Source organism: Bubalus bubalis, chromosome 1 (genome assembly GCF_019923935.1).
Source record: "Bubalus bubalis isolate 160015118507 breed Murrah chromosome 1, NDDB_SH_1, whole genome shotgun sequence".
Classification (NCBI taxonomy): domain Eukaryota; kingdom Metazoa; phylum Chordata; class Mammalia; order Artiodactyla; family Bovidae; genus Bubalus; species Bubalus bubalis.
In genome coordinates, this window is record NC_059157.1 from 173145688 (window position 1) to 173162272 (window position 16585).

Consider the following 16585-nt stretch of genomic DNA (forward strand, 5'->3'; position numbering starts at 1 on the left):
CTGCCTCAGGGCCTTTGCGCTGCTGCCACTCTATCTGGGATATTTCTCTCTTCTGCTTGTCACATGGCTGGTTTCTTCCCTTAAGGAGATAGCTTTAAATTCACTTTTGGGGAGCCCTTTACTAACAAAGCATCATAGACTGAGTGTCTTATAATAACAGAAATTTACTTCTCACAGTTCTAGAGGCTGGAAGTCCAAGATCGGGGCACCAGCATAATCAGGTTCTGTCAGTGAGGACCCTTCTTCTGTGGGTGTAGATGGTTGTCTTCTTGTTGTTCCCTCGAGCGATAGAAAGACATTGAGTTAGTTCTTTGGCTTCATCTTATAAAGGCACTAACTCCATTCTTGAGGGTCCCACCCTCACGACCTAGTTATCTCCCAAGGCTCCACCTTCAAACACCATCACATTGGGATTAGGGTTTCAACAGATGAATTTTGGAGAATGCAACATTCAGGCCATTTCACCCACTTTTGAACTGATACCTCCCAGCTCCATGCTCCTTTCCTCCCTAGCACTTTTCATCATTTCTAGTCATCAGCATACTTATATCTTTGTCTTCCTCATTAGACTGTAAAATATGTGTGGCAGGACCATGCCTGTTTAATTCCCCACTGTGTTCCTTGTCCCTAGGTCTCATTACAGATGTGTTAAATGAGTGAATGAATTTAGAGTGAAAAGAAAAAAAGAAAAAAGTAAGAAGAGGAGAGGTGCTAGAAAACTACCATTTTCTTAGCTAACAACTATAGTAATATACTACAAAGTCTTTTCAAGTAGACACAGCCGCTAATTATCTGTTCCTGTACTCAAACACTGTTCTCTAAAGAAAGACTGATAGGGATGTTTAAATATGCAGATATACAGTGAGATTATTGCTCAACGTAGTGGTATATATTTATGAATCTCTTGGTTATATTAGTAGCACACACATATATGTACTACTATGCACATGCAGAATTATAAATCACTGTACTTTATGGCTGTGACTTATGAAATACTGTGCATCAAATATACTTCAATTAAAAAAAAACTTCCTCTTTAGAACAGACTTGTAGACACAGGGTGGGACTTGAGAGAGTAGCACTGAAACATATGCATTACTGTATGTGAAATAGATAGCTAGTGGGAAGTTGCTGTAGAGCACGGGGAGCTCACCCCAGTGCTCTGTGACAATCTACAGGAGTGGGTTGGGCTTGGGGGGTGGGAGGGGAGTTCAAAAGGGAGGGAACATATGTGTACTTACGGTTGATTTACGTTGTAAGGCTGAAACCAGCACAACATTGTAAAGCACTCATTCTCCAATTTTAAAAAGAAACAAACAAAAACTTCCTCTTTAATAGTATTTTCTACTTTGTTACATGCTTTCATGTTTATTACTCATTTGCATTTGACAACAGTCCTAAGAAGTGGGAAAAGGGACATTATTCTTATTTTATTAAAGATTATCTGTAAAATATCTAAACAAACCCCATCATCATATAGGCAATAAAGCTGACATCCAGCTTTGTAAGATGAGAGGGACTCAGGCGAGGTGAGAGAGGAGCTCACTCACGGCCACATGGCAGGTTAGGGAAGTGCTGGTTTTACACCAGATCCTTGCCTCCCTTTTTATTCCACAGGAAGAGTCCTGGGAGGGTGCACTCTGTGTAAACCATAACCCAGGGACCCAACGATGTGCAAGGATTTCTGCACCATTAAGAAACTCCATCTTGCATTTGGGAGAATAGTTCAGCTACCAGTGAAGTGGGCTTCTCAGAGAATCCCACTGACTGTCTTGGTTGCTGAATGCAAGTTTACATATTCTCTAGAGAGGCAAGATGGGGTGCTGAGGCTTATCTGATTCTGGTCATTCTTCTTGGCTCTGAGTAGGTGTGTTCTTTGTAATGCAAAATGGGTATCGTTCTATTTTTTTTTTCCATCTAATTTCATTTTCGTTTATCAGTAGTAAAATCCCTGCTGGCATGTCATTTAATTTGCTCCCTGTGCTAATGATGATTCTGAAGCCTTTTACAGAAATGATTATATGATAATACCAAATTTGATGGTGGATTCAAGCCATCATTTATAGTAATAGGATCATGATGAAGCTCCCTGAGGTACTGCTTCTTCTAATACTTTTGGGGGGCAGGGCAAGAATCAGCTGAGCTTCATCTCACATTATTAGAAGATCGTCACCAGGGATTTCTCACAGGGAAAGGCCCTTTTCTGGCTCTGATGCTGAGCCTCTGGGCAAAATTATGTGTTGCAAATGCCATGGTCCTATGGGTGAAGCTAGGTTGGCTGGCCACACATGCCCATGGGACAGCTCATGAGAAGGATGGGATTAGAGAAAGGGGAGACCACTGACCACTTGTCCCTTTCCACGCCCCCTCCCACTTCTGTGTATAGACCCTCATGGTGGAATTTAATGTGTTGGGGGTGGGGTTCACAGGAGGGTCATTCTGTGCACCTGTCTTCTGACACTAGTTCCTCTGTCCCTGGTACTAATGTGAGCTTCACTGAATCAGCCATTGGAACAGAATAAATGAGATGCTGTCCCTGCCCAAGAGACTAGGGACCAATGAGTGCTTCTGAGCATCATGGACTGGAATAGATGACTCTGTGGGGGAGGGGGTGGGGAGGAAGTGCTCTGTGTTTAGGGAGAACCCAGGGGAAAAAAGGAGGTATCATCCCAAATTAGACCACCTGGAGAATCAGCAAAGACTTCCTGAAGGAAGTGGTTGAGCTGGGGCCTGTAAGACTGGGGGTGTCTTCTAACCAGCAATGGGGTGGAGTTCAGGAGAGGATCGTTCCAGGCATGGGTCCTTGTCAGGCAAGAAGTTCTGGAGGTTTCACATTGTCTGAAGGGCGTGGCCAAGTTCAGCGAGGTTGGAGCTGACACACAACTCTGCCATTCTTTACTGCCTTTATTTGGCAAAACTAATACAATTATGTAAAGTTTAAAAATAAAATAAAATTAAAAAAAAAATAAAAACCACAATTGTGGGAAAACTTAAAAAAAAAAAAAGAACTGTAGGGGGGCCCCCTACCAGGCTTTCTACTGCTCCTCCTTTGCTCTGGGGACCCGAAGGAGTGAAGAGAAGAGGGAGCACTCTCATTCTTTTGGCTCTGAGGCATGCCTTGGACCATAGGGTTAAAGTTATGGGAAGGCAAGTCTAGGCTCAATAATTAGGAAGTGCATTCTAACAATATTGACTTTTTCATATTAAAACAGACTGAATAGGAAGAGAGTGATAGGCATATGTTCATACGTGCTATGTGCTTAGTCATGTCTGACTGTGACCCCATAAATTGTAGCCTGCCAGGCTCCTCTGTCCATGAAATTTTCCAGGCAAGAATACTGGAGTGGGATGCCATTTCCTATTCCAGGGAATCTGCCCTACCCAGAGATCAAACCTGTGTCTCCTACGTCTTTTGCCTCCCCATCCATCAGTGATTTGCCCAAACATTAGTTCTAGTAACTAGAACTACTTAGGCCAGGATCAGAATGCACACCCAGGGACCTGACTTCAAAGAGAGTGACTTTTTTTTTTTTTTTTTAACTGATGCTGCCTCCCACAAAACACTACAGAATTCTGAGCCTAGGGTTAGACCTGAGATAATAAAACATACTGACTTGCTGACTGTTTTGTATCTTAGTTTCAATTTAGTGAGCAAACAGTAAGCCAAGACATCAGGCATTTCCTTTTATTAGCTCTTAGTAGACTCCTGCTGAAATGGCTCAGAGGTCCAGGGAATATTGTCTACAACCTCAATGAAGAATGTGGTGAGAAAAATACTTTTACATATGTGTGTGTCTATATGTCTATTTTGTGTGGCATCTCTGAGGTTGCTGCCTGCTCTGCGGGGCTGCTCAGAAGCGTTTCTGGAGGGCAGTCTGGATATTCTTCAGCAGGCCCCACTTAGCTCGGTTCTTTCCGCGCCCATCTGGTGTTACCACCTGCAATCAGAAGCAGAGAGCCCTGGAACCAACCACAAGGGACACAGCAGTTCCCAGAAGCCTGGCCTCTGCAGCGGGCCAGACACTACACACATTATCTGATTAGCTCCTCATGCCGACAATCACATGAGGCAGGTGCTGTTGATCCCATTTCAAAGATGAAAAAACTGAGGCTCAGAAGAACCAGGTAGATTTCCTAAAGTCTCAGAGCTAGTATGTGGTGGGTTTGGGATTTCACAGAGAAGGTCCCACTTCTTTAAGGCAGCTCATGGGACTGAGTGCTGATTATTGTGTTGAGGTTGTGACCCAGGTGGGCTTCACCAGAGAGTAGCCCCAGGGTGCTCCCCACCCAACCCATGGAAATTGTTTCTGTCACAGCTCTTATCATTTGTTCATTTCAGCGAGTGTGTTTCATTTTCTTACTAGAGTGTGAGCACCTTGATTGGGATGTGGAGGCAATGACAGTCTTTCATCTCTGTATTGCCAACATCGGATATGGTACAGAGAAGTCTCTTGAAAATTGAATGAAAGGTGAATAGAACCATAATTTGTACATCTGCCAACCGCTTCTCTTTGATGCTTCATACCATCTCTGACCACAGTGCATAGTCAGAGCTCCCTAGAAAAGGCAGCTTGCATTGGGTAGCAGGACTTTCCTAGAAGTCTCACCGAGCAGCTTAGATGTGGAGCTCCATGCCTTACCTTGAGCATGATGGACTTACCCAGATCTTGCCCTGGTGGCATTTCTGTTCCTTCCCAATACACATTTACTAAGAAGGCATTTAGGGAGTGAGGTCAAAATCCGGGTGTGATAGACAGCACACAGGATCAATGAGCTCAGTCTTGATGGATCAGGACTCATGGGGGAGGTAGAGTGGGGTTGCAGTTTGGATTGTGAAGAGCAATGTTTGTACAAAGCACAGAGTCTGTCTATATAAAGATTTTTATGTTTGTATTCAAGGGGAAAGGACAAAAAATAGACACTATTACCATTATGCTCTCTAGTTTTGCAAAATTTATTTTTAGTTTTAGAGAAAACAAGGCTTCATGCAAGATAAAGATTATATGTATGGTGTTAGATTACCCATTCCTAGATAAAAATGGAAATAATACTTGGAGATAACCCTGATAAGGGTTATATAAATGTGTAAGATACACACACAGAGCTACTGGGGGCAATGAGGAAGAAATAACAGTGTTGTGACAGGTTGAGAATTGACTCATAAAAATAGGGGATTTAAGCTCTGTTGTAAAGGACAGGATCTTCAGAGATAAAGTCTGAGTATGACATGTGAATGGGGCAGTGGGGACTGAGGTGTGTCTCTGAACAAAAGGATCAGAGGAAACAGAGAAGAGAACTTGAGGTACTAAAGACACTGAAATGATAGCTGATAGGCCTTCCCCTGCTCAAAAACCTCAGATGGCTTTCCAAATCAATTCTATCAAACTTTTGAGAAAGAGTACTTTTAGAAAATAGAAAAAGAGCAATAGTTTCCTAGCTCATTTTATCAAGCTAGTAAAATATTGGTTCCAGAAGCAGATAAAACCACACAAGCAAAATAGTATAGGTCAGGTTCATATATGATCATAGATGCGATACTCCAACGCAAAATATGAGCTAACTAAAACTAAGTATATTATAAAAATAATGCATCATGATCATAGAGGGTTTATTCCATGAATTCAAGTGGAGTTTAACATCAGAAAAATTAATGTGATTTATTTCATTAATGCTTAAAGGAGAAAAATCACATGATTATCTTCAATGATATAAAAAATCATAAAGTTGCATAAGCTCTAAAAAATTTAAAAGTAGAAAGAACTTTCCCTAACTTAATAAAGATTATACATCACAAAAACTAAATAAAAAAACCATCAGGGTTCAATGCAAAAACATTAAGATTAAGAATAAGACAAGGACATCAACTCTTACAACTGCCATTTCTACAGGACCCCTAGCCCTGGCCAAAGGTATAAGGAAAGAAAAAGAAATCAATGTTCAAGAATTTCAAGGAAAGAGATAAAACTATCATTATTTATAGCTGATATGATCTTATGCTTGGGGAAAAAAGCAGAATCAACAGATAGGCTCTCAGAATAATGAGACACTATTGAGATTGCTGGAATCATGATTAACCTATCAACACAGTAGTTTTTTTTTAAGCCAGCAATACATTAGAAAATATAATTAAATAAAAATAACATTAATAATATAAACTAAGTCTGTAAAATATATAGTTTAACCAGAAACATGTAGTACCTCTACAAGAAGAATTTTAAAACCTTAATAAAGCACACAGGAGGTGATTTGAACAAAAATCAGAACTATTACAAAAATATTGTCTCCAAAGTAGAGACTCAATGCTTCCCCAAATGAATTCTACTCATTTTATCTTTTCTTTCTTTCTTTTTTTTCTTTAGGAATTCAATTTACTTACTCCAAAATGGAGTTGGCCTTCAATAAATGAGGCCTTTAAAAAGCGTTAATTTTCATGCTTCATGTAAAGGAATGCATTTCTATGATTAACTAAGTAGACCTTAAAAAAGAAAGAAGGACAATAGGGAGACTTACCTTAGCAGTTCATTAAGACATAACACAAAACTGAAATCAACAATAAAGTAGTGTGGTATTGACATACGAGCAAACAGACCAATGGAATATGACAGAGCGCTCAGAGAAATGCCTCTGAATATATGGCAATTTAATACGAGATCAAAGTGGCATCCTTTTTGTATTCTAATGGAGAGGATATTGCTAGGTAGATGATATGGGGAAAACTGGCCCATTCAATGTCCAAAAAAAAGCAGAACGTACATACCTAGCACTACACACAAAGGTGAACTCTGGATGGATTAAAGTCCTAAATGTCAAAGGTCAAACTAAAGTTAATAGAAGAATGTGTGGAAGATTACCTTTGTGATATAAGCCTTCTTAAGGACTTTTTAAACAAAACTTCAAAAGTTCGAACTATGAAAAAAATAACTGGTGGCACTGATCACATCAAAATGGAAGATTTCTGCTGTTTCATGAAATACACAACGAACAAAGTGACAAAGTAGACATTAGCAGACAAATGTCAGAACTGAGGAGATATTAGCAGTATCTAAAACCATGATCTAGAATATGTAAGGTCATACTGCAAATCATCTTGAAAAAGAAAAATGCAGTGGAAGAATGAGTACATGATATTTAGCAGGCTATCTGCAGAAGAAGGAATCCTGAAAACAAGCATATGAAATGAAATTTTAAATAATAAAGAGACAGCACTTTCTACCTATTGGGCTAGCAAAATGGTAATGGGCTAGGTGGGGTCTAGGATACAGGGACTCTCATTCACTCCTTATGCAATGTACATGCATCCAGTCAGATCAAGTACACACACACTCTAGCCCCAGCAATTTCACTCATGGTATATGTCTGATAAGGGCTGAATTGTTTCAAAAATTTTTATGTTGAAGTCCTATTCTCAGTATTTCAGAATGTGATGTATTTAGAGACAGGGCTTTCAAAGAGTTGATTAAGTTAAAATGAGGTCATGATGGAGGGTCTTAACAAACCTAGACAGTGTATTAAAAAGCAAAGACATCACTTTGCTGACAAAGGTCCATATAGTCAAAGGTATTGTTTTTCCAGTAGTCATGTACAGATGTGAGAGTTGGACCATGAAGAAGGTTGAATGCCAAATAATTGATGCTTTTGAATTGTGGTGCTGGAGAAGACTCTTGAGAGTCCCTTGGACTGCAAGGAGATCAAACCAGTCAATCCTGAGGGAAATCAACTCTGAATACTCATTGGAAGTACTGATGCTGAAGCTGAAGCTCCAATACTTTGGGTGCCTGATGCTAAGAGCTGACTTACTGGAAAAGACCCCGATGCTGGGAAAGATTGAAGGCAGGAGGAGAAGAGGGTGGAGAGGAGATGGCAGAGGATGAGATGGTTACATAGCATCACTGACTTAATGGACATGAGTTTGAGCAAATTCCAGGAGATAGTGAAGGACAGGGAAGCCTGGTGTGCTACAGTCCTTGGGGTCACAGAGAGTCAGACATGGCTTAGCAACTGAACAACAACAACAAATCCAATGTGACTGTCCTTATAAGAAGAGGAAGTCTGGACACACAGAGACACACCTGAGGTGCACTTGCATGAGAAAAAACTCTGTGAGTCCTTTCTCACAGGGAGAAGGTGGGGAGAATGTAGACATCTGCAAATCATGGGGAAGGGTCTCAGAAGAAACCAGACCCTCCAATACCTCGATCTTGGACTCCTGGCTTCCAGAACAGTGAGACAATACATTTCTGTTGTTTAAGCCAATTAGTCAGTAACATCTAATGTGACAAACCCTAGTAAACTAATAAATGTCCCAGAGAAAGTCTCACATCCCCATCCCACCCACAAAATATGAATAAGGCTGTTCACCGAGCATTATTGGAGGTCACCTGAGTGTCTTTTCTGCTGAATCAACAGGTAAAACATGGTGAACACCAGCTTATTGTAAAGGATGGGGCAGTGTTAGGAGTTAGGGGCTAAATGTGCCCAACAACATGGGTGGTTCATAAAAACAGTGTTCAGAGTAAAAAGGTAAGACACAGTAAGTTATGTAACACCATGATGTTTGTGCAAATTAATAACACATTCAAAACAATACACACCATGTAAGAACACATAAAAGCAACAAGATGCACAGAAAACATACTGGAATGGATATTAAGGGAGGGAAGGCAATGGCACCCCACTCCAGTACTCTTGCTTGGAAAATCCCATGGACGGAGGAGCCTGTTAGGCTGCAATCCATGGGGTCATTAAGAGTCGGACACGACTGAGCAACTTCACTTTCACTTTTCACTTTCATGCATTGGAGAAGGAAATGGCAGCCCACTCCAGTGTTCTTGCCTGGAGAATCCCAGGGACAGGGGAGCCTGGTGGGCTGCCATCTTTTCCAAAGGGCCGCACAGAGTCGGACACGACTGAAGTGACTTAGCATAGCATAGCATAGTCACAAAAGGAATTAAATACATAAATAAGAAAGGGCTTGAAGCCCTAAGATTTTTTGCCCAATAAAATATAACTCTCAAGAACAAAAGCACCCCCTAATACCAAAAAAAAAAATCAAACAAACAAAAAGAAAAGGGTCTTAAATAGACCCATGTTGGTAATGGACCATGGATTGAGGTGTCTGACTAATTCCACCTTCTGTGTGTGAGGTTAAAAAATGATAGATCAGGTTTGAGCTTAAATTATACTCATTCCAGGGTTCTAACTTATTGGCAGGGAAAACAGGAAGGGACTAATAGGGTTCTATTTACATGAACCATCAAGGGGCCCTTTGGAAAATAATGAATTCTAAGGAGACAGAGCATGTAAACCACTTCAACTTCATTTCAGGGCGTGGAGTCACTGTGAGTATGTGGGTGAGTGAGGGGGTAGCTTCGGGGTAGTTATTTCGAATGCATACTAGTGTTGGCCACTCAAATTATCCTCTAACCCCAGCCCCTGAATATGTATGTGTTACCCTAAGGCAGGGTGTCTGCAGTAGGGACAGAATGAAAACCAGAAGGAGGCTTTTGTGAAACTGAACATGTCCAGGAAGGCCAGGTAGCCCTGCTCTGTGGCTGGACTTCCAGCCTAAGTGCAGCCTGAGCAGGAAGGAAGCAGCCCTGTGGATACTCAGGGTAGCTGGCAGGACCACTTCCTGAGCACACATGAGGCACAGTTGAGGGGCGGGACCCAGTACAGACTGAGAAGGAATTTGAGAGTATGGGTGGGGACAGGGATTGGTGCATCTCCTTAAGAACTATAGGGAATGACACAGAATAGTACCAGTTTGTGATTATTCTGGGGCCTGAATGTCTATCCTCAGACCTGATGTAAGCTGGGACATCTGGTTTATGTCAGATTGTGGTAGGCAGAATAATGCTCCCCGCAAAGATGCCCACGTCCAAATCCCAGGAGCCTGTGAATGTCACGTTACATGGCTGCTGTGTGTGCTTAGTCTCTCAGTTATGTCTGACTGTTTGTGACTCCATGGACTATAGCCTGCCAGGCTCCTCTATCCATGGGATTCTCCAGGAAAGAACACTGGAGTGGGTTGCCATGCCCTCCTCCAGGGGATCTTCCCAACCCAGGGATTGAACCCAGGTCTCCCACAATCCAGGTAGGTACTTTACCGTCTGAGCCACCAGGGAAGCCCTGTTACATGGCAAAGGGGGACTAAGGTTGCTAGTCAGCTGGTTTTAAGAAAGGGAGATTAAGGACTTCCTGGTGGTCCAGTGGCTAAGACTCCATGCTGTCAATGCAGGGGCCTGGGTTCAATCCCTGGCCAGAGAACGAGATCCCACATGTTGCAACTAAAGATCCTGTGTACTGCAACAAAGACTGAAGAGCTCATGTGCAGCAGCTAAGACCCAGTGCAGCCAAATAAATAACTATTAAAAAAAAAAGATAGAGGGATTTATTGAATCATCAAGTGGATCTATGTGACCACAAGAGTCCTTCAAAGTAGAAGAGGGAGAGGCAGAAGGGAACCACAGAGATGATGACATGAGGGCTCAGTCTAAAGTTGCTAGTGTTGAAAATAGAGGAACAAGCCATGAACCGAAGAACGTGGCAGCTGCTTGAAGCCCGAAAAGGCAAGGAAATGAATTTTCCCCTGGAGCCTCTAGAGATCACGTAGCCCTGCTCACACCTTAGATCTCTGATCCCCAGAATTGTGAGTTAAGAGGGAAATTTGTATTGTTTAAGCTACCAATTTGTTACAGGAGCAATAGGAAACCAAGGCACAGGGGAAAAGTTAGATTTGTCATGGAAAGACTTCGCAGAAGTTTGAAGACTTCCCTGGAGATTTGAAGTCAGAAGGAGACAATGGGGTGAGAACGGGGGCAGTGGTCTACAGGAAGAGCAGGAGGAGGGACGGAGCCCACAGAGTACATGATTGGTCCAAAACCACGTCTCCATTCCTTCTCAAACATCAATGAAGCTCTTGGATGTTAGACGCTCTCACCTGGGAACTAGGGCCCAAGAGGGGTGAGCAAGGACAGCATGATGCCTGTCCTCACTGAGTCGCTGCCTAGTGGACTTGGGGCTTGGACCCGGGTACACTGCTCAAGCCCAGTACTCTTTCTGATGTATGATTTTGCTTCGTAAAGAAGTCCCACTCACTGCTGTTGTTTGGACAGCATCCTTCCAGAGTGTGAGGCCAGGTCCCTGAGGCTGAGCCCACCCTGCCCAGACTTCACTGCATCTGATTATCTGATTATGGTGCATGGGACAAAGAACTCCTGCCTTGGATGAGACCTAGGTTCCCTCTCAACTCCTTCAGGTTACATGAGGCTAGTCAATTTCCCTGTCTGAGCCTCAGTTTCCTCTTCTGTAAACTGGAGGCAGTAACTGCTTGCCTTTGAGCGGTTGGGATGATCACTGATAATGAATATACAGTGTTGGACACAGAGCCAGCCTGCAATGAATGAGACCTTTAAAAAGTGTTATAGTTAATTTTCATGCTTCATGTATTAGACTGCAAATAAAATCCCTAAAAAATAAAATCAACAAGCCACATACTATGAAAATCAAATATAAAAGGTGTTATTTCACTTCCTTAACAAAAGGATGGGAATATTGCATTTTGGATAAGAAATGATTCTGCTGCCTCATTACGGCATTTTAAATGAAACCTTTCAGGAATACCTGCATAGTACTGATGCCGAAGGAAAAATATTTCGATTTTATAGGAAAGAGCTGAAGTCATTACTTTTATGAAGCTTTATAAATGTCATTCAAACACATCATCCTATTTTCATTTGCTATTGAAGCCTTTACTTATGCAAATCATGACAAATGTTAAGGAAAGCTGAGTTTCCCCTGGAATGCTAATATAATCACAAAAAAGGAGGAAGAATTACTTCTGAAGGAAAAATCTATATTGCAGCTCTGTGAGTCAGATAAAAATGAAGCTTCCAGAAAAGCTCATTAATTAGTGCTGTGCTTATTTAGAAATTGTGTTAAAAAGAAAAGAAACTGGAATAAGTTTTCTTCCTTTATAGGGAGAGCAAATGCTTGACCTAAACAGTTTCAGGGGGATGTTGCTTCTCAATTGATTGTAAAATAGCACATAACAACTTTCAGGCCTCTTCCAGTAGTTTGCAATTATTAATTTTACGTATCAGTTTCTTTCCTCTCTCTTTTATGTAGACATTTGTTAATATATTTATTTGTTTGGTCACATTTTCACTCGTGTATTCATTCAATAACCATTAAGACCTGCTCTATGCACAGTGCTTTGGTAAGCATTGTGGGAGAAAGAAAGATGAATTAAATGTGAATTTTGTTTTCAAGCAGTTCAGAGTGTAAGAGGGATGACAAAATATCTACCTAAGGAAGGCTGACATCTTTGGTCTCTCCACCCACATCTTTGTCCCTTGCATCTAAAAATGACTTAAGATACATGTTAAAAAAAAAACCAATAACAGCACTGAGTGCCCTTCATGGGCAAGACATTTCAGAGGAATTTCTAAAAAATGAGAAAGCAGATGGAATTAGATTGAAGGAAAAATCCATAGTCAAAAGGACCTGCTGTCAAATGTGGCAGCAGCAGAGGGTGTTCTTTGCTCTGGAGAGAAGGGTACCAGCAAGAACTGGGCTGTGGGGCAACTGACCGACAGGGTACCTGGCTGGGGTCTAACAGGGGGAGCAACCAGGCGACTTTCTCATCACTCACTCTGCCTTCCCATGTGAGTATCTGACCTCCGTGGAGGGGGAGGGGATGCACAGGGGTGCTGTGCTCCAGAAACAGCGCATTGGGGTGGAGTAGAGGGCCCCCACCCCCCCAGGAGACTTGTTTCAAGTGTAATGAGCAACAGCACAATCCTCCCACTTCCTTTCATCACTAGAGGTAGCAACCAGTCAGATTCTCGAGTCCAAGGGCATGGAGCTAGTCAGACTGTGTTGGTCACACACTGATTGCACCACAAACCTCCAAAACCATATGCAAGCTGAATTTAGGGGAGGAGAAATGATGGGCTAGCTAATAGTGGTGCAGATTGGACAGAAGCAGAGATGGAAGAAGGGTGTGTGTGGGAGGGAGTAGAACGAGAGATATTGATGGAGAGACTGAGAGAAACTGATGACTTGCCAGTTTTCTTGTGTATCAGGTGGTGTGTCCCACCTGGAAGTGGTCTGATGAGAGTCCTCTCTCTCTGTACTATAAATTTCTCTTTTCAAAAGTCAAAAGGAATGGATTTATTCTCTTTACTTCTAAAGAATCTCTGATTAAGATATAATTTACTGATTCCTAAGAGCACTATCATGGTTGTACAGTAAGATAGTTCTAGGCAGTCTTGGCATTTTTCTTCCCTTTCTCCTTTGAATATCAATAAAATTATGCCCCTGAATGTATTTCCCCTGGAGATACAAGGAAGAACCAGCCTTGCATCACAAAAAAGATAGGAATAATCTTATCCCTTCCTTTTTTGGAATCCTTCCTGGCTTGCTCACTGGCAACTCCTTAACTTTCAGATACACAACAAATACATTTTTTAGTATAAGCATTTCCTAAATATGGCATGGGATACACTAACACTAAAAAATTTATTCATTGCACGCATCCTGTATTTATATTGGTTAAATCTGATACACTATCTTTGCTTGAGTCACCACTGGGGCTAATGTGTCACTTTTTTTGTCCTTCTTACACCAGGATTATTTGTTTTCTAGACTTTGAGCTCCTTGAAGGCAAGAATTATGTCTTATTTTCCTTGGCACCTCTACATCCTAACCTGATACCTGGCACGAATGTTTTCTGAATCAGACTGAAGTGATGATTCTCAGGCCTCATTGGCAAAGTTGGTTGAGGCCAGGGACCCTCTCTGTATCCTTGAGTAGTAAGTTTTCTGGGAGTAGAGGGGCCTGTCACAGGGTGAGTTCCATGATCTCGTGATCATCCTGACAGGTGCATCCAAAGTGGATCAAGAACATCTGTCTGAGAAATAATGTGTACAGTACCTTGCAAATGTCACTCCACTGCCCAGGACCATTATCATTGATGGCTCGCACTTTAAACAGATACTCGGTGTTGGGGGTCAGGTTGTGTAGCTCCAGATTCTGCTGCATTATGTCCCGAATTTGTCCACAGAGCTCTGTCCGCACATTGTTAGGAGGGGAAGTAATGAGTTCGTAGAATTCCATCTCAAAAGAGTCCACGTCTTCTGTTGGGCATGTCCAGTAAACCTAGGAAGAAGTGGATGTATTATTGGGGTATTAGCAGACACCATGCAGTTTTATTTTTCCTTGAAGATCCGTGTTGTTGACCCCATGGGGTAAGTTTAAACTGACTTAGCCCCTCTAGCTGCTGAAGACCTTGTGCAACAGTCTTGAAAGGCTGGGTGATGAGTCCTGACATGATCTTTACTATGCATTTTAAGAACAGATGGATGCTCCTCTGGCTTCTGTTCCTGTCAGTCAATGTGGAGGTGATCTTGCCCTCTGAACACCACTAACCAAAGTGTCTACCATTTACTGAACATCTGTTATGCATCAGATTCTGTGTCAGACATGGCCTGACTCATGTGGTCCTCACAACTCCCTCAGAGGGAGATTTTATTATCCCATTTTACAGTGGGGGGCTTCCCAGGTGATGCCACGGTAAAAAGCCTGCCTGCCAATGCAGGAGACACAAGAGATGTGCGTTCAATCCCTGGGTCAGGAAGAATGCCTGGAGTAGGAAATGGCAACCCACTCCAGTATTCTTGCCTGGAAAATTCCATGGACAGAGGAGCCTGGAGGGCTGTAGCCCATGGGGTTGCAGAGTCGGACACAACTGAGTGGTTGACTATGTATGTAGGCATTTTACTGTGGAGCTCAGAAAGGTTACATTTAGCAATTTCAACTAGAAGTTGAAAAATGTATATATTTCAACCCTTCATTTATATACAAAAGAGTTGCAAAGAGGTGAAATTACTCATCCAAGTAATGGAGAATATATTTTCACACTCAAAGCATAAAATATCAACTCTTGGGAAGAGAAATATTAACAAATGTTAATTAGTAGATTGTGCCTGATGTATAAATATTTTATAATAACTGTATTTTTAAACATACATTGCATACTTAATTTAAATGTTCATAAAATTAAGTGTTATTGTGTGTACAGGGAGCTCAGCCCAGTTGCTCTGTGATGACCTAGATGGGTAGGATGGAGGTTGGGGTGGGAGGGAGGTTCAAGAGGGAGGAGATGTATGTATACTTAGGGCTGATTCACGCTGCTGTATGGCAGAAATCAACCAACATTGTAAAGCAAATATCCACCAATTAAAAATATAAAAGTGTTGTTGTGTATAAAATAAAGTTAATTTATAACTACTCTTATAAGTATACATATTTTAAAGTTGCTATGAATTTGTATGATTACTTTATAATTATTTTTATATATTTACACTTTTAAAAGTGTAAAAAGCCTGACTTATTAATAAGTCATATAAATGTATAAAGTTTTTAAACATTTTTTGATTATCAAAATGTACTCGTTTTAAATAGAAACTTGGAAAACACATAAAAAGTATAAGAAAGAAAATAAATATCTCTTATAATCTCAGAGTTCAGTTAATAATTCATTATTATTTCTTTCCAATTTTAGAATACACACAAATACAAAAATGTATGTAATTTGGATTATATTGCTTTGATTCCTGCTTTTTTCACTTATTGCATTTTATATATGTCCCTGTATCATTAAAAATTCATTAAAGCACCATTTTAATAATTGCCCCATAAATGATTTAGTCCTTCTATAGTTGAACAGTTAGGTTGTTTCTAATTTTACACTCTAATAATGATGCATTGAACGCTTTGGGGCATGGATCTTCATCACGTTTTTAATCATTTCTTCAGGAGGGATTTCTAGAAATAAAATGGAGTTTTTATAAAAAACTCTCTAAGATTTTTAAGATACCTAGTGACAACTCATAAGACTAACTTAAAGAGTATTTCCTGTGCCAAAAGGAGACAATAAATTTAAGGTTTACCAAAGGAGAAATGTGTAGGGGTGGAGGTATAAATTAGGAGCTTGGGATTAACACACACACTACTGTATATAAAATAGATAACCAATAAGGACCTACTATATAGCACAGGGAACTGTATTCAATATTCCATAATAACCTATATGAAAAAGAATCTGACAAAGAATGAATATATGTATATTTGTAACTGAATCACTCTGCTGTACACCTGAAACTAAAAAATCATTGTAAATCAACTATACTCCAAGTAAATTCAAAAAAACAAAACCAAATATCCCCAAACAAAAGAGAACTGTTAGTCAATCATCACTCAAGAGACATGCCAATACTGATTTCAACTTCCGTATCACTGAGCACTATGATTCCTGTGTGAACTATACCCCACGATCCTGAAATAGGTGTATTTCACCTATTCAGGTGAAAATATAAAAAAAAATGATATTTTTACACCAAATACCACTGTCTGGCAGTAGGTTTAGGTGTCCTATTTTGAGAGTCAGTGACTTCACTGAGCTTTCCTATGTACATTCGTTTCTTGAATTCATCAAGGGACAGTTTACAGGTGGCATAGGGAGACTGTTCTCCAAGCCCAAGTATAGAGCAGACATCACCAGTCGTTCCCATCCAGAGCTAGA

The 16585-nt window shown here is 40.9% G+C and overlaps 1 protein-coding gene across 1 annotated transcript in view; it reads right to left on the minus strand.

The window, feature by feature from the left end:
• Positions 1-3420: 3420 nt before the first annotated feature.
• Positions 3421-16585, minus strand: part of TRIM42 (tripartite motif containing 42) — a 31064-nt gene continuing 17899 nt past the window's right edge. Inside the window, exons 4-5 of the mRNA XM_006061607.4 lie at positions 13936-14160; positions 3421-3938 (exon numbers count right to left, since the gene is read on the minus strand). Coding sequence (XP_006061669.1) covers positions 3852-3938; positions 13936-14160 — 312 coding nt within the window. The 3' untranslated portion in view covers positions 3421-3851. The remainder of the gene's footprint in view (positions 3939-13935; positions 14161-16585) is intronic.